Source organism: Canis lupus, chromosome 3 (genome assembly GCF_011100685.1).
Source record: "Canis lupus familiaris isolate Mischka breed German Shepherd chromosome 3, alternate assembly UU_Cfam_GSD_1.0, whole genome shotgun sequence".
Classification (NCBI taxonomy): Eukaryota; Metazoa; Chordata; class Mammalia; order Carnivora; family Canidae; genus Canis; species Canis lupus.
In genome coordinates, this window is record NC_049224.1 from 49,556,049 (window position 1) to 49,578,601 (window position 22,553).

The 22,553-nt window shown below is 40.9% G+C and overlaps 1 protein-coding gene across 9 annotated transcripts in view; it reads left to right on the forward strand.

The window, feature by feature from the left end:
- AKAP13 (A-kinase anchoring protein 13) overlaps positions 1–22,553 on the forward strand; it is a 321,024-nt gene that overhangs the window by 70,614 nt on the left and 227,857 nt on the right. For all 9 annotated transcript variants that reach the window (XR_005357033.1, XM_038532759.1, XM_038532760.1 and 6 more), the window contains exon 2: positions 14,163–14,206. Coding sequence is in view for 8 of the 9 variants with exons in the window: in XM_038532759.1 (XP_038388687.1) it covers positions 14,174–14,206 (33 nt within the window). In the remaining variant the exon portion in view is untranslated. The remainder of the gene's footprint in view (positions 1–14,162; positions 14,207–22,553) is intronic.

Below are 22,553 nucleotides of genomic sequence, written 5' to 3' on the forward strand. Positions count from 1 at the left end.
CCCATGGAAATGTCATGTGTTCAGCTGGCGAGGGAGGAGCACAGGGTGATGAACAGGTGTGGTGGAGCTGGTAGTCAGTCCGAAGCCTTCATCTTTGCTAAGCTTTTGCCTCTGGTGGGTACCAGGGCAGTACACTTCTGTGTAAATGCTTCTGGAGATTATTTTAGAATGTGATCTTTAGTTTGGTTATACCAGCATTTGGGGAGAGGAACAGAGGGAAAGGAAGAGGAATCAAGAATATATTTTTAAAACTGAAAAAAAAAAAAAAAAGTTTTTGACTTGTGAGTTTCTACCTCATGGGGTAGAGGCTGAGGCCCCCGGCTGTGGTTTTCACCATTGCTGCTTCCTGCTGATGGAGAGCCAGCCACAAGGACAGTGGTGACTGAGCCCGTGCTTGATAATCCAGAGTGGCTGTTTCATCTTACTCAGGTCACTAGAAGGAGCATTGGTATCACTGAAGCTTTAACTTGGAGCTTCTGCGCTGGTGGCTAACTTGAATAGACTGTTCCTGAAGGATTGTGCCACAGCTGCCAAGTAAGGGGTGAGGGTCTTGTTAACTGGTCGTCTCTGTTCTTGCAGTATTGTTCTTGACTTGTTTGTTGGTCCAGGTCACGTGTTCCTGTTGGTGAGGTTCGTGTCTGTGAAGGACCAAGTTTGTAGAACATTTTCTCTGACACCACCACACTACAGTCGCTGCCCAAATTTATCAGGTTTACAGCAGAATTCAGAGGCAGATGATGATTGACTCTGTCTCCTACAGGAGAGAAAGGCCTCACAGCCAGCAGGGGCTTAGAACTTCAGCCACCCCTGCCCTCCTGGCCCTCTTACTGGAAACACAGTTGCTCATCCATCTGTCAGGTGGCATGGGATGTGGAAGGGGTTGATTCTTCCATTTGTCCATCTCAGGTCTTGGGAGAAACCGTATGTTGGTTTCCCAGATCAGTCTGAATTCTGGCCGTCTGCTAACCATGACCAATCTAGCACGAGCCAGTTATTTGTTGTAGTGTATTTGGGGTGGGGGTGGGGGGGCATTGGTGGGGCCTATTTAATTTATGTGGAGAATCAGCCAGGATCTCAGGGCCCCCCAGAGAGTTTACTTGGGCTATTTATAGTATATTGTTCTGTCCATGGTGTGGGTCTAGAGTACACACTCAAATATTTGTTAAATTGAATTTCCCTTTGTGGCATTTCAAATACCTTTTGTCTGCATGTTTTACACCTCCTCTTCCTTATCTTGCACATCAAGTCACTTTCTCAATGGCCTGGGCTCTTAGAAGACTCAGGTACAGGTACCTGCTCCTCCTTCTCACTCTCACTCCTGTTTACCAAAAGCAGTTTTACTTTTAGGACTGTATGCCAAGAAATTTTAGTCTTTTTTCCCTTAATTCCTTTTTGATTGGAAGGATTTTCAGAAAGAATAGCCAATTGAAGTGTTCATTATGGCCAGCTTATTAGCACTTGGGTCTCTGTGATAACATTAATTTTATGAAACACCTATATGTATATATATTTTTAAAGGTTGAAGTATTGTAATTCTAAAGGAAAGAACACTATGTAGTAGATGCTTGACTTTATCTAGATTTTTGTGTATAATCCTCAGCTATTAAATATTTGCAGTCTTGTGCATAGTAACATATTGTTTACTAGAAAAAACAATTCATCAGTATGTATTTCTATCATGTGCCTTTTACCTCCTCACACACAGCTAGGAAATAAATATTTTAAGGCAAAAAGGTCTGCAGTTTTTATGGCAACCTTATTTTTGAAATTAGTTCAAGCAGGGAAATTAATTTCCCATTCCTGCATTATATAATGAGTTGTTAACATATGTGGCCCTATAAGAGTTCCTGTTAAAAGGAATTCAGAAAATTTGAAATTCAAGGGATAATCTCTAAAGTTCCTCTTAAATTGTTATGTCTAAATGCAAAACAACTGTAATGTCATCCATATTTAACCTAGCAATAATAACCTTATAATAATTTGATGAAAAGTTGCCTTCTTATATCATTCTTTTAAGCCGTTTTCAATGAATCAATTGAATTGAATTAGAATTTGCAGGACTTTTTTTTTGTTAACCTAGTAGTTGATAATTTAACTCCGTTGAGATCTAATCTAAAACCAATTCTTTATTTTAGTACTGTCAAACACTTGTTCTGTTTGTTTTGTGAAGCACTAGGTCTAAATTAAAGTGAACGAACTTTATTGATAATCAAATAGCCATGACTGTGTATAAGTCACATTTTCAAGGTGCATGGATACTTCTGTGCTTGTGAGGACAGACTCAGTTTCACTCTATATGTTACAAGTAGGAGAGATTACTGACAGATGCCATTCCTCTCTAGTGGTTGAGAAAGAGTTCTGTTTGTTATTTTAGGACACTGATACATTTTTGTCTTTAGATAGCAAAATTCTTGGCTAGAACTTCTAATCAAATTACCACAGGTTCTGTAACATGTTATAGTTAGTTCTTTATGGCATCTAGATTGCTAGAAGTGGGGTGATGATCTTTTTGTGCTTTTAGTTGGCTGATCCTAGTTCATTCCACCTAAAAGATTTATCAGTGATTTTTATTTATTTAATTTTTTAAAAGTATGTTCTACGCCAAACATGGGGCTTGAACTCAACTACTGGGAGATCAAGAGTTATATGTTCTTCCCATTAAACCAGCCTACCAGTGATCATTTTCTTTTTCCTTGTCCCTTTTCCCTTTCCGCTTTCCTTTCTTCAAGTGCCAGCACTAGTAGGGGGAAGAACAGAGGGGGAGAGATAAGCAGATGCTACATTGAGCATGGAGCCCAGTGCTGGGCTGGATCTCTCAACCCCTGAGGTAGATCTCTCAACTCTGAGGTCATGTCCCGACCTGACATAAAGAGTCGATGCTCAACAGACTGAGCCATCCAGGCACCCCTCCTATCAGTGACTTTTAAAAATACTCTCTGCTCACTGTATGTTATGAAAACAAGAATGACTCCTCAGGGAATAATTCAGGCCGGCGATGTTTTATGAATAGAAATTCTCCTTTAAAAATAAAATTTTTCATTTAAGAAGTTAATAAAATGATATTTTTTAAAAACCTGAGGGTTGCTGAAAACATTGGAGTTTCTGTGACTGTAGTCTTTCACTTAATTATTAAATACATGTTTTTCTTTTATTTGAAGTCTTTGTTCAAAACTTTTCCTCTGATTTTGAGATTTTTTAAAAAAGATTTTATTTATTTATTCATGAGAGAGACACAGAGAGAGGGAGAAATAGACTCCATGCAGGGAGCCTGATGTGGGACCTGATTCTGGGACTCCAGGATCATGCCCTGAGCAGAAGGCAGACAACCTCTGAGCCACCCAGGCATCCCATTGAGATGGTTTGTTTGTTTGTTTTAAAGACAAAACAAAAACGTCCCTCTTCTTGTGTTTTACAATGTCATTATTCTCAAGATGTTAAAGATTCAATATTGAAGAACTACAGCAGGGGTGCCTAGGCAGCAGGGTGGGTTAAGTATCTGCCTTCGGCTCAGGTCATGATCCCCAGGTCCTGGGATGGAGCCCCGAATCGAATTGGGTTCCCTGCTCAGTGAGGAGTCTGCTTCTCCCTTTCCCCCTGCCCCCTCCCTCTGCTCCTTCTCACTTTCTCTCAAATAAATAAAATCTTAAAAAAAAAAAAAGGAACTACAGCATTAAAGTATTTATCCTTGAGATAGGAGAACCATTTTAGCAACTTTAAAAGTAAAAGCTAACATGGACTTTCCTAGCATGTTTCTAGTGCCTCTTCCACCTGCCACTTGTGGGAATAATGTGGTAGTACTTTTATCATGTAATGTGTCCAAGAAGGCGGGCTGTGTGTCACTGTGAAATAACTTCCTAATGGAGTATCCACTCCAGGGCCTGGGCTTTGCCCAGTTTAGGTCATATAGCTTGATCAGGTCTGCATTTGTGTGAAACCTACTTGCCTATATTCAGTCTTTCCAAATGGTTTATCATCACTTTAACCCATTGGGTTGCTTGCTTTTTAGATGGACAGAGGTTGGGAAGGATGAAGGAAGTAGAAGGGCTTGAATGAATTTGGCAGACCCTTTACCGGATATCTATTTTAACCCCCCCTGAAGTTAATTTACATAGAGCCCAGCTGTGCATGAATTTTTCTAAATTCAAAGTTTATTCTTATTACCATAGGGATAAGAATGTCAGCACTTACTGAATTGATGGTCTTGCTCTCCTGTGCCTGGACCTCCTGGCAGCTTACAGTTCCGTTTCCTTTGGATAACAGGATACAGCTGGAGGCAAACTTCTCACCTGTAATAGCCATTTGGAGTTTTCTTCTCTATATAGATCTCTGCAAAGCAGCAGAAACCTTTTTTTTTTTTTTCCAGGAAACCACAAGCCTGTGTTAAATACCAAAAGAGAATTGAAATAACATGTGCGTGTGTTCTTCCCAGAGGTACCAACCATCACATGAGAGCCTTGGTGTAGTGTTGAGCAGCTCTTTGCCCTCTCTTCTGCTTTGAGGTTTTCCAGTTAGATGATGCTGAATTCCTCCACTCTGGTCCCTTTGGTCCCTTTTACCTCTCTGGATGATTAAGCAAATTGATCCAGGCTGGTTTTCTTATCACTTGGCAGGATCCATATACTACCTTTTATGAGCTACTAGGTGAACCTTCTGGGACTAGACTGACTTATTTTTGGCTTTGATAGAATGGTTTTTATTCTTAAAGCTAGAGCTATGGATCCTTTGCTATCAAATAGTGCAGAAAGCTGCTGATTAATTTCTGTCTCTGATGTTCATATCAAGTATTTTAGTATTTATTGTGTGTGCAAGCACTGCTCCAGATGCTGTGGCAGGAGTGGTAGTGGTGGGGCAGGAGGGCTGTAGAAGACGTGTACAGTGTGACAGCCTGGAATTAACAAGTTGAGAAGAAAAGGCAAGCATGGAAATGAAGGAGAAGAAAATGAAAGAAAAAAAAGTGACTTATTGCTGGCTGCTTGGGTTAGATTACCAACAATAATCCTGCTATCAGAATCATCGAGGATGGAGGGCATTATCGTGAGCAAAGTGTAAGGACTGGACCTAGCACAGTGCATTCCAGCAGTGTGTGCAGGGCACATTGGAGGGTGTGGGTTAGGAGTACTAGCAAGGCTGCATAGACAAGCCACTGAGCACAGTTGGGCGGCACCAGTCGGAGTGGTAGGGGAGCCTGGAGGGCTTCTGGGAGTTCACCAACAATAAAGGGCGTATTCAGTAGAGCCACCTCATCTGGGGTCTACAGTTCTCTCCTGGACTCCCTTTGTTTAGAATTCGGGATCAGTGCTGGGTGGCGGTGGTCCACAGGACGTGGGAGTTGGATGTGATGTGAGGTCAGTGCACACAGCTAATCCTGTCATTCATATGAGGCAGTAGGGACAGCAACTCACCGAGTGTTTTCTTGTTGCTTACTACCGTGTTAAACACTTTACACACATCTTTTATTCTTACTTTTATCCATTTTACAGATGAAAATAAAGTTTGGCAATGAAGTAACTTGTCCACAATAATAGAGTCTGAAGTGCCAAAGTTACAACCAAATCCAAGTCTGTCTGCCTCCTTCTCTGAATTATATTGGCATTTTTGTTTTTATTCTTACATTCTTCCACAAGAGGTTGTTAATTCTTAAATGCCAGCAGATAGTCTCCAACCTAGTAGTCATCTGTTCCTTTAATATCTTCATTTATTCATCAGAATGATTTATAGAGAATTAGTGTAAAATATATATATATATATATATTTTAGAGAGAGCACGGTGGATGGGGACGAGCAGAGGGAGGAGAGGGGATTTTTTTTTTTTTTAAGATTTTATTTATTTATTCATGAGAGACCCATAGAAAGGCAGAAACAGGCAGAGGGAAAAAAGCAGGCTGCCTGTAGGGAGCCTGATGCGGGACTTAATCCCAGGACTCCGGGATCATGACCCAGATGATGATGATTCTTTTTTTTATATATATACAGAGGAAATGTAGTGAGCTTACTCTTTCCGCTGGCAGCTGATGGCCTCAAGCTGCCCCTAATGTGTCTGTGGTTGCAGCCTCTGAGCTTAGGAACCTTGGGTTGCAGGACTCTACCTTTAGCCCTGGAGATTGGAAGCTCTACAGCGACTAAGATGGCTTAAATATGTTTCCAAACTGTGATCACGTTTTATTTTTAAGCTTTTCTTTCCTTTTCTTGAGTCAGGGCAGATTTTAGTACCCTCTCCTAGCACTCTGTGAAGAACAGAGGTTGGTACCTCAGAAGAACCTTTCTGAAGGACTGCTTGCTACTGTGTAGGCAGGCAGAGTGTGAGCTACAGAATGAGAATAGTATTTCAGGAAGGTTGAGTCAGAGGAGCAAGTGGAGCATGGAGAGATTTTCTCAAGGTGATAAGGCCCTAGCACTCTGGTCTACAAGCTGAGGCAGGCCGGCTGGCAGTGATTCCCACTTGGGGAGGAAGGTGGTGTGGGCTGCTTCTGAGACCCCCCTTCTAATTGTAAAGTCCTGTGGCCAAAAGGGTTTGGCTGGGGTTTGGGACACAGACTCCAGGGCCTGCAGAACTTGACTGGGGGGAAGTCAGCCATCGCTTGCTGCATCTCAGGGAAGCCATGGGGGAAGGCTGGCCTTATTACTTGTGACCCACATGTACTTGCCGGGTTTGAGTGTAGGCTACATGATTATAGACTTCTTCCAGTGCAACTTTTTGTGAATCTTTGAACCTGCAGTTGTGAAAGGATAGAAAATTTAGCTGAACTTAAAAAAAAAAGGGGGGGGGGGGGTAAGAAAAAGAATGGTCAGAAAAGGAAAAAAAAAAATCAAAGACGTAAATTTGGTTGATGCCAGTGCCATCATAAGGCTGTAAGATCTTTAGGGTAGAGTGCGGTCACAGTGGTTTGTCTGTTTTCTTCTCTCCCTTCATTGGCCAAGTGTCTTTGAGGTGTGTGTGGATTTACCTGAGTCATCTCCTTTGTCCTCTCCCTCTTCAGCCCCCTGCTTGCACTTCTCATTCTGATCAGTGCCCAGCAGCTCACTGTGCTGTGTTGTCCTTGCAGGCACTGCTCCGGCTGCTCTGGGCTGCTTCTGTGTCCACCCGGTGAAACTTGCCTCACAGCTGATCTCCAGTAAATTGTGTGAGGGCTTCCTAGCTAGTTTATTCTTCTTACTTGACCCTTGTAACATTTTTATTATTGCACTTATAATACTGTAACATAATGATCCATTTACATCTGTATGTCCCTTACTAAATTGGTAGGGTAGTGTATTATTTATCTCTGGCACTCAGCAGCTCACTGTACATGGAATATTTTGGGGGCTCAGAAACATACAGAGATTATCTACCATCATTGAGTCTTTTTGTGCCAGGCAGATATTAAAAATATAAATAGAAAAAAAGGAGGCCCTAAGTACTGAAAAGTTATGGTGTATTCTCCTATATGAATTTCAGAGTAAACTCTGAGTATAAGAAATCAGAGGCCTGATTTTAAATTAAATTCTTTCATTATTATTTTGGTAAGAGTTCTGAGTTTTTTTATTCCATGTTAATGACTTTGATTATTTGTGTGTGTGTATTTTAGCCCTAAATTCAGGATCATTTTTCCTATTGGATAATTCGGCACTGATAAATAGTAAATGAATGAATGTGGGTGTTAGTGTTTTGGTTATTTGGGTTTCAGTTTTAATCGGCTGTGTTTGTTTTTCCTGTGAGTATTGCCCTGTGTTCTACTCTTCTTTCTTATCCTCTCCTACCTTCCTGCCATGGGTCCCCTTCCCCCTCTCACTCCAGTTGTGACCATGCTTCACTTTTTTCTTGGTGATTTTTAGGAGTACAATGTCATGAGATAGTGGGACACAGAAGCCTAGCTTGTGCCACAAGAGAATCAGACACATGTTCTGGGTCTCAACACCATTGTTTCCCCACGTGTGGGCCATGATTCAAAAGCAAGAACAGCACAGGTCTAGTTTCCTGATTTGGTGGGCTAGAATCTATATTCTTTAACAAGGCCTCTGATACTCATGTGCCCTAAAGTTTGAGAATCAGTGTTTAGAGCTAAGTGATCAGTTATTAATTAATGCAGCTGTAAACAGAAAAAGACAATTAGGCTCCTGTAAGATTTCCTCAGTCCCTTATTCAGGAAATGTATTGGTACCTGTAGTAGTTTGTATGTACGGATTTTGGCATCTGCAACAGGAAACGCCTATTTGCTCTTTGTACCCTGCTGCTTTTCCATTGTTCAGAATTCCCTGCTCCCACCCCCAACGAGTACATAACATGTTTATTGCCACCAGCCCAGACTCCTTAGGAATGAAGGAAAGAGTCTTTGGATCCTGTTATTTTCCTTGAAGAGCAGAACACTATTTTACAAGAATCCAGAGTATGTATTGTCATTTCCATGTTAACCCTCACCCCAAATTTTTGTGGGTTTCCAGGGATTTACCATAGCACAGTTTTAGCAGAATCCCAGGCCGTGGAAATTCATTTGAAGCACATTTTGCAGTGCAAGTATCCTGCAGGTACAAATCCTTTATTTACTCTTGGCTGGGTCTCAAACAGCTGCCCTCCTTTTTTTGGGACTGGGGTTGATTGTGAAGGTGGTTTGCACATCTTGTAGATTTGGAAGCTTCCCTGTTGTGAATGACAAAACCATGTCCATTGAAGTGATAAGTTCAACAGACCTGGACAGCTGATCCTTAGGAAATGGCCTGTGGTCAGGAAGCTAACAGATTCAGGGAGTTTGCAGGTCTCCCTGTAATTCCCGATGTAATGTTGGGCCTTTGGTTCCCCCCCTCCCTTCAGGGACATTTCATTAAGAGTGGAGCATGTGTTATGTTTCTTTAGTATACTATGCAGATATGGCTAGAAAATAAGTTTGATTTATATTTAGATACATATGAGTACAGACAATGTTACTCTAATTGCTTTTCTTTTATCAGCTCTAGGGAGCATTAGTAAAGATTGTAGATTTATTTCTTCAGTTTGCACATTTAAGAAAAATGTCTTTTTACTTAATTCCAGTTCAGTTGTGACACCCTGAATGACAGGGGACTTGAAATAGTTGTGCTCTGTATAATGTCTTCTTTCGGACTACAAAAGTAGTATCTGTTCAATGTCTGAATAGTTAGGATTAAGAAACAGATAACTTAAGAATGAAAATTGGCTGTTATTTTCAGAAATGTGTGTGTTTAACATTTTGTTATTTTGTTCCTCCAGATTCTTTTCTACGGTTATTTTGTTATATCTTACAATTGTGATTTACCCACCAATGTGTTTTTAGATAAATGCATCTCTGGATACCTGATGCCTTTTATCTTGACCACTTACGGTTTTCCAAGTATTTTCCTTGGTAGTCTCCATTGAGACCCAGAAATTGCAGGAAAGATCTGTGTCTGGCACTTTGCTAAGCACTTCACTTGGATTCTCTCTTTTAATTCTTCCACTGACACCATGCTGTAGGCAGGAATTCTTATGCTCTCACTGCACATAAAGAGACTGAGGTTACACAGTCCACTGACTTACTTGCTCAAGGTCATACAGTTAATCACTAGAGAACTTGGGATGCCCGCCCACGTAATTTGATTGCTGGTCTAGAGGATATTGTATAAGTACTCTAGAACTTCGCTGTGCTGAGAAATCTTTTCTAGCTGAAAATATATGAGCCCTCCAGAGTGATTGCATGGGGACACCCTGCTTCTTTAGCTTATTAAGAGGTATTTTGTTAGGTTTTGATCTGTAGTTGGCACTCTAGGGGAACACTGGCTGAATCTAGTCCACTGCCTCCTTTTGTAAAGAGTTTTATTGGAACATGGCAACACCCATTCATTTACTTATTGCACCAGAAAACCTATGACCTGGCAAAGCCTAAAATGTTTACCATCTAGCCTTTTAAAGAAAATGCTTGCCTGGACACCAGTCATTATGAAGGCATGTCATTTTTTGGTAGCTTCTGGTGGTTTTGCGTTCATTTGTTCAGGCACTCTGGTTGGTAGAATTGTTTACTCTTCATTAGTCCCCCCCAAACCAACCAAATAGCCCCTCCTACTTTATGCCTGAGTTTCCTTGTGATCCTTTAGAGCAACTGAGTTTCTTCAGAATCCTTTGCAGATAGTGTGACCCGTAAACGATTCCGGAACTTTTGCCTCTGTTAACCTGTGTAAGCACTGCATATCCCACACTGATCGCTGATCCTTCTGATGATGCTGTGCGCCTGGTGCCCTGTGAGGGAAAGGCTGGTGAGCGTTTGTTCTGAAGTGCAGGGAGAGGTTGTAGCCTGTGTCTGCTTGTCCAGCAGCACCCTGCGAGCTGCCAGAGAATTGTCAGAGAACACTGCTCTGACATCACTGAGACTGTTGCATTCGGGGTGGAGAAATCCTGCTTGGACATAAAGTGAATGTGTTGCTTTTGTACAACAGTAAACTATTCCTTTTGCTTTCTTTCGGCATTTTGCAATAAAATGGAAAATGTGAGAAGAATGAAAACACTTAATTACTGAGTTTGTTTTTATTCTTCACCCTGCAGATTTATGACTGGACAGAATCCTAGCCGGCTCCTGCTGAGTGGCAGATTTGGTGAACATACTTGAAATCACATCGTTTCAGTGTTTGAATTTTTTTTAAAGATTTTATTTATTTATTCATGAAAGACACACACACAGAGAGAGAGAGAGAGAGAGAGAGAGAGAGAGAGGCAGAGACACAGGTAGAGGGAGAAGCAGGCTCCATGCAGGGAGCCCGACGGACTCGATCCCAGGACTCCAGGATCACACCCTGGGCCAAAGGCGGCGCTAAACCGCTGAGCCACCCAGGGATCCCATAAGTGTTTGAATGTTGATATTTCCATTTCATAGTCTTTCAAATGGTGTGCAGCATTTAGTGTCCCACCACGTCTGTCATGTGTTGTACTTGTGTTATGTGAAAGGAGCCCAGGGAAGTGTGGACTTGGTCAACATCATTCACTAGTGTCTGGGTAAGAACGAAATTGTAGGGTTTTTCTCTCTGAAAATTCCTTGATGAAATCATTAATGGACAGAGTGCATTCCTTAACTTTCCTTTTCGGAAGGCTTGATGAAGAATCTGTAGACAAAGCAAGGACTTTCAGTTGGGGCTTAGAGAATAAATTTGTTTATTTTTGTTTGTTTTTTGTTTTTTGTTTTTTGTTTTTTTTTTGTATGTTTACTCTGACCCAAAGACTGCCTTCTTGCAATAGGCTCCTTTCAAAAAACACAGTTGTCAAGTAAAGTAAGCACACTTAAATGTGTAAAGTTGGGCACTATATGTAGCAAGTTTTCTGGTGGCTTAATGTCAAAACTGTTCTGAGTACTGGAGCCAGTTTGGGGGTCTGGAACCCTCTCCACATGTTACTTCTGTCAAACACTTCTTAATCTCTTAGATTTTCATGGGGTAAATGTCACCTCAGAGAGGCCTTCCCTCAGTACCATGTTTAAAACCTTTTGTTCCTCTTTTTCATTTTCCTCCATAGAACTTATCACTGAAAACCATTTATTTTACTGTCATATTTAAGTGTGTTACTCTCTACAATAAAGCTCTGTGAAGGTTGGGAATTTTGTCTCTATTCCTTCTATACCCTCAGTGCCTCAGTACCATGCCTGGTACATTGTACAGGCACAGCAATTAACAGCAATGGAGTCGTCTGTCTCTGATGTTTGTAGAACAGGCACTAGAGGTGAAATGAGCTAGTTTGTGAATTGAGGTCATTCAGGAGATCCTGAAAAGCACATCACATGGGGTTTGATTCTGGGCTCTCCTACTTCTTAAAGTTGGTAATAAGTAACTTAGTTATTGAAAGACTTGATTTTTTTTTTCACCAGTGAAATGGGGAAAATGTCTTTTTACAGGGATTAAAGATAATGTTGAACATAAAGTTCGTAAATATTAGGCCTGTCTTTTCTCTTGTGTGTCAGTGTTGAAGAAGCCGAAGCAATCTGAATTTACCAATCTGTTGCTTCTGGGGTCATTGCCTTGATGACTTCTGACAGCTTTATTCTTTCAACAGCCTCTGTTGCCAGCATAACAATGACCTGTCCCTTTGACCAGTGTGGGAGGACAGACACTTTGTCATTCCTCTTTAATCCTCATATCAGAACAACTTGTATGGGTTCTGGCTTTGATATATGTTTAGGCGAGTTCATAATACCGAACAGTTGAGATGCATCAGCCCTTCCTGAGAGCCATGTGAGTTCAACCAGCCCTTTTATCCAAATGCAGCAGCAGCTGCTCAAATAGGTTGATGTCTGTGATCTTTGCAAACTAAGTTGTCATAAGTTTCTTGGCAGATGAAGAAACATCAGAGGGCCAATAAGTCACTAGTGCGTCTCCCTAGATTTCTCCACTTGTTATGGGTTACTGAAATGTTAATTCTTGTTTTAGTTTCCACGGATACTTCTTGAGGGGAACACTTCAGAAGTTAGTTAAGGCAAATTGGTTTATAAAGTTATAGGTTCTTTTAGTCCTTTGTCCCAGGCAAGTCTGGACATGATCTGGAAAGCTGATTAAAAGGCTAGTGAGCACAGTGAGCTTAATTTTAAATTAAATGGATATTTAATGCATTGAGAAAAGTACTCAAGCACTTTGTTTTTTCTTTTCCATCCATGCTTTCTATTTGAATTTGATGGACTGGAGATCTGCCTTATTTTTCTACTAAATGAGTTATTGGTACATTTCTCAAGTTTGGTTTTCACTGTGGATTTTTGCAGGTGATTTTAGCACCTAAGGGTACAAAATCATTCCATGAAGACAGGAAGGAAAGTGCCAAGAAGCCAGGAGGTGTCTCAGTGCAGGGAGTGGGCCAGAGAATGAACAGGGGTGGATGTGGAGGTGGTCTGCCAATGTGGCCGAACCCCCAGGCTGTTGGCAAAACATGCTGAAAAGCCTGTGGCCTGCAAGTGGTTGGGGGATGACTGGGTTTAGGAGCCCGATTATAGCTTTGGTTTTTGTTTTTTTTTCCCCTAAGTGTGTGTTAACTGCTTTTTGGGTGAGCCTTGATCTTGATCATACACATACCACAGCCTGACCAAACTGGCAGATCTGGGAGGATTTCAGTATCGGGAGGATTCTGTTACTTAGATTACACATGGTTGCTGAGGCATTCATTGCTCTTTATTCTAAACATTTAGCCATTGATAAGCTGCTGTTAGTGCTATTTGGATTTCAATTTACTATTAGGTTTTTGTAATCTGGTAGAACACAAAGAATGTGATTTTATCTATTTTTTGCATGTGCGAATGACATTTCTGTACTGTTGTTTATACTACTGGTTAGTTACCGTGTGCCTTAATTTAATCCATTTAACTTACTATGAGTAAGAAACTTTCTTAGATCAAATTATAATCCAGTCCTTTGGGGTCTGCCTCTCTGACTCCTACGAGGACAAGATCAGCTTATACTCATTCAGGGTGTTTGGAAAAGGGCCTGCCATCCTGAAGTCCACAGTTCTGGGCCATGGTATTTTAACTTGAAGCTCCTGGTCAAATCTCCCAAGTTAAACCTTGAGAGCATGCTGTTTTTGATATTCAGGAGGGTATTAGACAATCCTACGAGTCTTCTCTAAAGTTCTTCCTAAGATTTTTGCGAGCATTCATTTAGTGAAGATAACAGTTGGGAACCGAGCTATTAATTTTGAGCGGGGATGGGAGGGGGTAACAGCGTGTATATGGTGGAGGCCAGCCGTATCTTCCCTTCTTTGCAGGGTATCCTCCCTTCTCTGTGGGCAGACAGGAAGAGTGTGCTCTGGCCCACTGTACCCCTGTCCCCAACTCCCTGGTGAGGCTGGAGGAGACCCTGACCATGCAGCACTTCTTGAATTTGGGCAATTATGTAAAAGTATAACTGAATGTACACTGGTTTTGCTTTGGTAAGTGCATTTAATACCCTGTTGGTTGTTGAAAATTCTCCTAGGACAGTGGAGCCTTTTGTGTTTATTTTTCAATCAGAATGTCTTTCTCCCCAGTCGAAAGGATTGAAGTGAGGCTATAAGAAGTTTTGCAGTCCCTGACCTTCTAGCCTTCCCTAACCTCTAAGGAAAGCCAGGCATCCAACAACCTCAGACTTCTGATTGTGTTCATATGGCCATACGTGACATAGAGCATTTGCAGCTTTTATATTTTTTTGGTGATAGCTTTTAATTTCATTCTCACTTATTTCTTCCTTTTCTGTTTCAGTGTCCTGGGTCATGAAACTTAATCCACAGCAGGCTCCATTATATGTGAGTAAATCATGAGATTTCTTATTTTCATACTCATCTCTGCCTTTTATTTGTTATGAGGAAATTCAGAAATGCTCTCATGTGCTTATCACAGGAATTTTTAACCATCTACATGAGTAGTGTACTTCAGAAATTGAATTTGATTTGGCAAATGCTAAATGACTCCTGCATGGCTGACACTGAGCTGGGAACAACGAATAGCTGTAAGATGTGTGAGGTAAACTTGTCAGGTGGCAAGCGGCACATCAAACAGTTGCACTGTCCTGCAGAACGATGCCTATGCCAATGCCTATGCCAAGGCTGCTTCTTTTCACTGTCAGCACATTTACAGAAACGTGCTGTGGAGATCTTCCTGCTGCCATTGGGAGTTACCCTGTGTTGCAACTAGGTGGCACTCTGTCATTGGTGAGAGTGCTGTTTACGTTAGGGCTCGGGTGGAAGCTGATGATAAATCATCTCCCGAAAGTGAGGCAACTATCAGATGAAGTGGATAAGTCAATGAATCAAGGCTGGAAAAGGTAAAGTGTAGGTGATTCTTTTTTTTCTTTTTAATTACCAAGAGAGTGCATTAGCTGCATGAGGGTGGTGAAAAATGGTGAGGGGTCCCCTCAGGGGTGTGGATAGATAAAGCTGCCAGAGGCCAGCGGATATTGGATTGGTGTGGTCTGGAGAGAGTGAGGAAAATGTCATTGATGGAACAGTATGTTGGAGATGAAGCATTTGGTTGGATGAAAAGTCCTCAGAATTTGTTCAAGACCTAAGACAGATAGTAGAGGGGATGAGTGACTGTGAGCATGGTATTTGATGCACGGTGGAAGGGTGGGCACTGGAAATGGCCCAGCTGCATTTGTGTTGAGGAGTAATGAGAGACAAGTCTATAAAGGGTATCAAAGGTCAGCTGTGAAGGCAAAGATGTGAGAGCTCCTGAGGAACCTTCAGTGGGGTTATTTTAAATCTGTCAGTTTTATGCACTTTTTTATTTTAAGCCATACGATGTTAGTAATAGTCCTATACCTGTCTAGCATACAACATTCATGCGATCACTTTTCTACACAGATGATTTTTATGTTAAATGTAACCTATAAAGAAAATATATGCATTCTTAGAAGGCATTTTATGTATTTCTTTCCAGACTACTTGGAGAGAATGTGTTATGTTCAACAGTGGGTTTGCACATGAACTGAACACCTTGGACTTTTAAAAACAGCTCTTATTGAGATATAATTCACACACCATAAAACTCACACATTTAAAGCCTGCGATTCAGTGGTTTTTAGTGTATTCACAGTTATGTAATCATAACTGTCATCTAACTTGAGAAGATTTTCTCATCCCGAAAAGAAGCTCCTTACCTATTAGTAATTACTCAACCATTCCCTGCCTTTCCCTAGCCCCTGGCAACCACTTACCCACTTTCTGTCTTTATGGAGTTACTTATTCCGCAAATTTCATGTAAATGGAATCATACAACACGTGGACTTTTGTGACTGGCTTGTTTTCCATAGTGGAACATCTTTAATTAAGGTACATGTTAAAGCAACTTTGTTCCTTTTTATTGATGGGTAATACTCTGTGGTATGGCTGTGCCACATTTTATTTCTCTGTTCATTAGTTGATGGCCATTTGGCCTATTTCCACTTTTTGGATATTACGAATAATGTCGCTATGAGCAGCAGTTTTTGATAGACTTTGTATTTTCATTTTTCTTGTGATTGGACTTAAGAGTACAATTGCCTGCTTACATGATGACTCTCTGTTTAACGTTTTGAGGAATTGCCACGGTTTCCTCAGTTGCTGCACTGTTTTATGTTCTCACCACCAATGTTGAGGGTCTGTGTCTCCAAATTCTTACCAACACCTGATGGTACCTGACTTCTGGATTGTTGCCATCCTGGTGGGTGTGAAATGATAACTCATTGTGGGTTTTTTTTTTTATTAAACATTTTATTTATACTTTGAGAGAGAGAGAGCAGAAGCGGGGTGAGGGGCAGAGGGAGAAGCAGACTCCCTGTAGAGCAGGGAGCCTGACATGGGACTCAATCTCAGGATCCTAGGATCCTGACCTGAAACAAAGGCAGATGCTTAACCAACTGAGCTACTCAGGCTCCTGCTTATTGTGGTTTTATTTTGCATTTCTCTAGTGGCTAATGATTGTGAGCATCTTTTTAGATCCTTTTGCCCATTTATATGTCTTTGAAGAAATGTCTATTTGGATTCCTTGCTTATTTTTAATTTTCTTTTTTGTTGAATTTTAAGTGTTCTTTATATATTCTGGATTCAAGTCCCTTATCAGATAGATGGCTTGCAAAAACTTTTGCCCACCATAAGGATTATCATTTCATTTTGTTGATGGTACCCTTTGAAGCTCAAAAGTTTTTAATTTTGATTATGTCCAAATTACCTGTTACTTCTCTTACTACTTGTCCTTTTGGTGTCATATCTACAAAAGACTTTGCCTAACTCAGGGTCACAAAAAAATTTAACCTCCTATGTTTTCTTTTAGGAATTTTATAGTTTAAGCCCTTACATTTAAGTGTATGGTTCTGGAATACATTTTTTTGTATGCTCTAAGGGAGGGTTCCATTTTTCATATATGGACATCTGGGTGTCCTTGCACCATTTGTTGAGAAGACTTCTTTCTACATTGAATTTTCTTGGGCACGCTTGTTGAAAATTTATCATAAATATAAAGAATTACTTCTGGACTGTTAAGTCTCTTCCTTTCCAGTATGTCATCTTAATTTCTTTAGCAATGATTTACAGTTTTCAGTGTATACAAACCTTATACTTTATTTTAATTCTTCTTGATGCTATTGCAAATTACAGTTTTCTTAATTTCATTTTCAGATTGTTCATCGTTAGTGTATAGAAATACAGTTGATTTTTTTAAAAAGATTTTATTTATTTATTCATAGAGATGGGGGGAGAGAGAGAGAGAGAGAGAGAGAGAGAGGCAGAGACAAAGGCAGAGGGAGAAGCAGGCTCCACGCAGAGAGCCTGACATGGGACTCGATCCAGGGTCTCCAGGGTCACGCCCCGGGCTGCAGGTGGCGCTAAACCGCTGTGCCACCGGGGCTGCCCACAGTTGATTTTTATATATTGATCTTACAACCTCAGCCTTGCTGAACTTGTTTTATTGGTTAAAAGTTACTTATTTATTTATTTTTAAGATTTTATTTATTTGAGAAAGAGTGAGTGAGAGAGAAGGAGCCAGGGGAGGGGCAGACGGAGAGGGAGAAGCAGACTCTCTGGACTCCAGGATCAGGACCTGAGCTGAAGGCAGACACTTAACCAACTGAGCCACCCAGGTACCCCGGTTAATAGTTTTTTAATGGATCCCTTAGATTTTCCTGTATACCGATCATATCCTCCGAAAATACAGATAGCTTTCTTGCTTTCCTATCTAGAATGCCTTTTCTTTTTCTTTCCTGATTGCCTGAGTAGAACTTCCAGCATAGTGTTGAGTAAAACTGATGAGAGCAGATATCCTGGCCTTGTTTCTGATGTTAAAGGGAGAATATTGGGTCTTTCACCATTAGGATTAGGTATGATGTTGTTAGCTATGAGTTTTTCATAGATGCATTTATCATGTTGAAGAAGTTCCCTTCTGTTCCTAGTTTGAATATTTTTATCATGAAAGAGCATTGGATTTTGTCAGAGTTTTTTGTTTTTTTTTTTCATCTGTGAGATGATCATATGGGTTTTTTTTTCCTTTTATTTTTTTTTAAAAAGATTATTTATTTATTCATGAGAGCCACAAAGAGAGAGAGAGAGAGAGAGAGAGAGAGAGGCAGGCAGAGACACAGGCAGAGGGAGAAGCAGGCTCCATCTAGGGAGCCTGACACGGGACTTAATCCCGGGTCTCCAGGATCACACCATGGGCAGAAGTCGGCACTAAACCGGTGAGCCACCCAGGCTGACCTTTTTCCTTTCTTTTCATTGGTATAGTTTATTAGGTTGATTGGTTTTGAATGTTAAACCAACCTTGCATTCTTGGAATAAATCCTATTTTGTCATATATAATCCTTCTCCTATGTTGCTGGATTTGGTTTGCTATATATAGTTTTATGTCTATACATAAAAGATAGAGTCTAGTTTTCTTCTGATGTCCTTGTCTGGCAGCATATGATTCCCAGATATGTCCATGACTTAATCTCCAGAACCTGTGACTATTTCTCTTACTTGGCAAAAGGGACTTCACAGATTTGATTAAGGGTCCTGAGATGCGAGCTTCTCTTGAACTATCTAGGTAGCCCAGTCTAATCACAAGGGTTCTTAAAAGTGAGAGAGGAGAATCACGAGTCAGATTTGTAGATGCTACACTGCTAGATTTGAGGAAGGAAGGGGCCATGAGCCAAGGAGTGCAGCCTCTGGAAACTGGAAAAAGCTAGGAAACAGTTTTTCCTTAGAGCCTCTCAGGGTACCCAGACCTACAGACATCTTTATTTTAGCACAATGAAAGTTGTTTCAGACATTTGACCTCCAGAACTGTAAGATGAGAAATTAGTGTCAGTTAAAGCCTCTGAGTTTGAGATGATTGGTTGTAACAGCAGTAGGAAATGAATATAGTCGTAGTTTGGAAAAATTAATTGATGGCGGCATGAAGGATAATTTAGGGGAGAGTAGAGGCAGAGAGATCAGTTAGAAGTTTTCTGATTTTGCCATCATGGGATCTGAGAACTCCAGAGTTAATGAGGACCGTGGGCGTTACGTGCCTCTCTGTTGTGGAGTGGGGACACAAGTTCTGAAGATGATGTGATGAGGTGGTACAGCTAATCCATGACAAAATTATGATTTAAATCTGTATTTTTGGACTTAGTCATAGAAACTGCTGTAAAGCATGTTAAGCATAAAAAAGCTCTTTAGAGGGAAGCAAGGCTCTTTAGAAATGAGTTCTAAGGAATATTCTTAATAAAGGAAGTTCTTCTAATTGGGCAGGCCAAACTGAAGAAAATTTTAACTTCAGATTTTAAGTATGCCTGTCTGCAAGAATACTTAGGGGTAATTTGTTATCAATTTTTTAAAAGGAGGGTGACAGTGTATCTTGTTTTCAGTGAATAGAGTCAGGTCATGGGCATTTCTGCTATTCTGGTAAAGAGAGGTAACTGTTACATTCTGTGTCCAGTGGACAGGGGGTCACTTCTCTGCACCCAGAGGAAGAAGGAAGAAGCGAAAGAAGAGAAAATATGTTCAAATTTTTCTTTCAGTTTATATTTGGGATCTGCCAGGGGTTAAGTATCAGTAGAAGAGAGAAAACTCTTCCTAACTAAGAAAAAACACTGGATTCTGAGAACTTTTATCTGTAAGAAAGGAAAAACTAGCTGGATTACAAATATTTTACTTAGTCTTTGAATAAAGATGTATCCAGAAGAAGTTACAATAATTAAAAACGTAGGAAGGTTTCCAAACTGTGCAGGTGGCAGTACCATTGAATGTTTGCATGGGGCCATTTTAACGAATTCTTTTAATGACTTGTACACAATGGTATTGGGGACAGTGGCCTGGAACTCGAGAGCCCAGGCATGTAATGTGGCTGTGCCTGGGTTTTCGTGTTTTGTCAGCCCTGTGTTCCCACTAAGGGCCTCTGAGGCTCCATGGAGGCACTGATCTCGCCAGATGAATTGCTGAGAATTGAAGGGTTACAGACTTAGACAAGTTGAGAAGTGTCTGTCTAGGTGACAAGGGCCTAGAGGGTTTAGTGGGAGTAGACATGGAGAGGCTGTGTCAAATGCAAGAAGTATTTTTGAAAAAGCAGCAGGACCAAACAATAGGGGGAGGAATGAAAGAAAAGTAGGACAGTTGATTGAGAATTTTGAGTGCGAGTGACAGCTGATGCAATTGCCAGATACGGAAAAGAAGCGCTGAGCTTGTTCTCCAGGCATGTTGAAGGGTATCTTGTCGACTGCTGGAGGGATGGGCATGGAACTGGGAATTCATTCTTTCATTCAGGTGCCTGCTTTGCTCCAAGCTCTGTTCTGGATGCTGAGATTTTGCTATAAACGAAACACAAGGGGCTCTGCTCTCAAGGTACTTGTATTAATGTGAGGAGAAGGCAGACAACTCATAAGCGGGAAAACACATCAGGAGGAAAAACTTTACAAAAATGAATAAAACATGATGTGATGGTGCCAGACTCAGGACTGTTTTAGGTTGCATGATCAGGGAAGGTGTGCCATTTAAGCTGAGATGTGGGGGCGCCTGGGGTTTCAGTGGTTAAGCATCTGACTCTTGGTTTTGGCTAAGGTCACAATCTCAGGATTGTGAGATCTAGCCCTGTGTAGGGCTCCACACTCAGCGAGGAGTCTCCTGGAGATTCTCACTCTCCTTCTGCCCCTCCCCCTCTAAAATAAAATACAATAATATAAATCTTTAATCTGGGACCTGAATGACAAAAGGAGCCAGCCATGCAAAGATGTTGACATGGTGTTCTATTCTAGCCCAAGGGAATAGGTGTACAACAGGTGTACAGGATCTAAAGTGAAGAGGCCTGGCTTGATAGATTTGAGGAACAGAAAAAACAGTGGCTGAGACTCAGAACAATGTGAGTGTGGGCACCGTCTTTCCTTTCCACGGGAAGAGGTCAGTGACTGAGGGAGGAGGTGAGGGGAAAAGCCTGATGGAGGATTTCACGGACCATGGGCCACCTCCCTGGGTCTGTCTTTCTTCATGCCCAATTCCCAGCACAGCGCTCATCTCTGAGTCAGGTGCTCTGAAGACTGTAGCAGCTCCCATGGCTTAGGGTCAAGTCAGACCTCTTAGGGATTGAGGATTTGTCCTAATGTAGATGTTGGCCCTGAGCAGACCCACTTCTTAGGCAGTTTAAACACAGTATTTTGGAAACAGAGTTTGGGCACGTTGTGGTTATCTTTTAAGATCCATGTTTTCAATGTAAATTGGATATTTTTTGAGTTGAAGAACATTTTTTTTTAGCAGATTTGGCTCTCACTTTAGAGTGTAATAAAAAAAAGTGCTTATTTTTAATAATACTCTTTTATGACTGAATTGCTTCTTGGGAGAAAAACTTTTCCAAATTACTTGTTACTGTCAGTCCATTTATGAACTTAAAGGATGTGTGATATGATTTAAGAATAGTCCTTTCACTTTGTGGTTTTCTGTGAATACTTCCCCTGCTGGTGTGACACTCATTTGCATACACCTATATAACCTTTCTGGATAATAGCTTCTTAAAAACGAGTCCCTATTAGTATAGTCCTTCTAGTTTACAAAAGCACTTTTGCATGTGTTATGCCCTTTGGTTGTCCCAGCAACCAGGTGAGGGTGAAGAAGCCACATTGTGACCCTCATCATACTAAGGGAACAGCTCAAGATGGCTCATCTAGTAAAATGCAAAAGGTAGGGCTTTACCCAGAAATCGTGGTTCTCAGACCCATTTTCTTTCTTCTGTAGACCAAGCTGTCTCACACAGTTTTCCATAAAACACAAATATCACAGCACTTAATATGCTAGAGACTTGTACAGGTAAAGCCCCCCCCCCTTTGTGAATAAGTAACCCAACATTCATCTTCCATTTCTTGTGGTTTTAAGTTCTTTAAAAAAAGATTTTATTTATTTATTCACCCCCCCCCCCACATGTGCGCACGCAGAAACACAGGCAGAGGGAGAAGCAGGCTCCGTGCAGGGAGCCTGATGTGGCACTTGATCCCAGGACTCCAGGATCATGCCCTGGGCTGAAGGCAGGCGCTAAACCACTGAGCCACCCAGGGATCCCCTAAATATTTTAAATGTTTTATGTAAGTTCAGATTTATAGGGAGGTTACAAGAATACCACTTCATTTCTACCCCTTTCTTACTAACAGCATTTAATCACATTTACCTATTACATATTTTTGAATTGTTTGAAAGTTGTAGACATTCTACCCTATTCTCTCCCTATTTCAGCATATATTTCCTAAGAACTAGGACATTCTCTTTCATAACCACAGTGCAATTAGCAAAAACAGGAGTTACAACATTGATGTAATAATACCCTTATGTAACGTAAGTCCATATCCAAATTTCTCCAGTTATCCCAATAATGTCCTTTATAGCATCCTTTTCCTCGCCCCTCCCTTCCGCTCCCCTCCCAGTTTAGGATCTAATCCAGGATTACACATTGTATTTATTTATATCTCCTTAGTCTCTTAATCAGGAACAGCTCTTGTGCCTGTCTTTCATGATATTGACATTTTGGAAGAGTATAGGTCAGTTGTTTATGAAGCAGTTGGGGTTTATATGTTGTTTTTCTCCATATTTTAGCTGGAATACTACTTAAAAGATACCCTTCCTGGCATACCATGTTAGGAGGACACCTGACACATTCTTGTTGGATTATTGGAGATGTTAACTT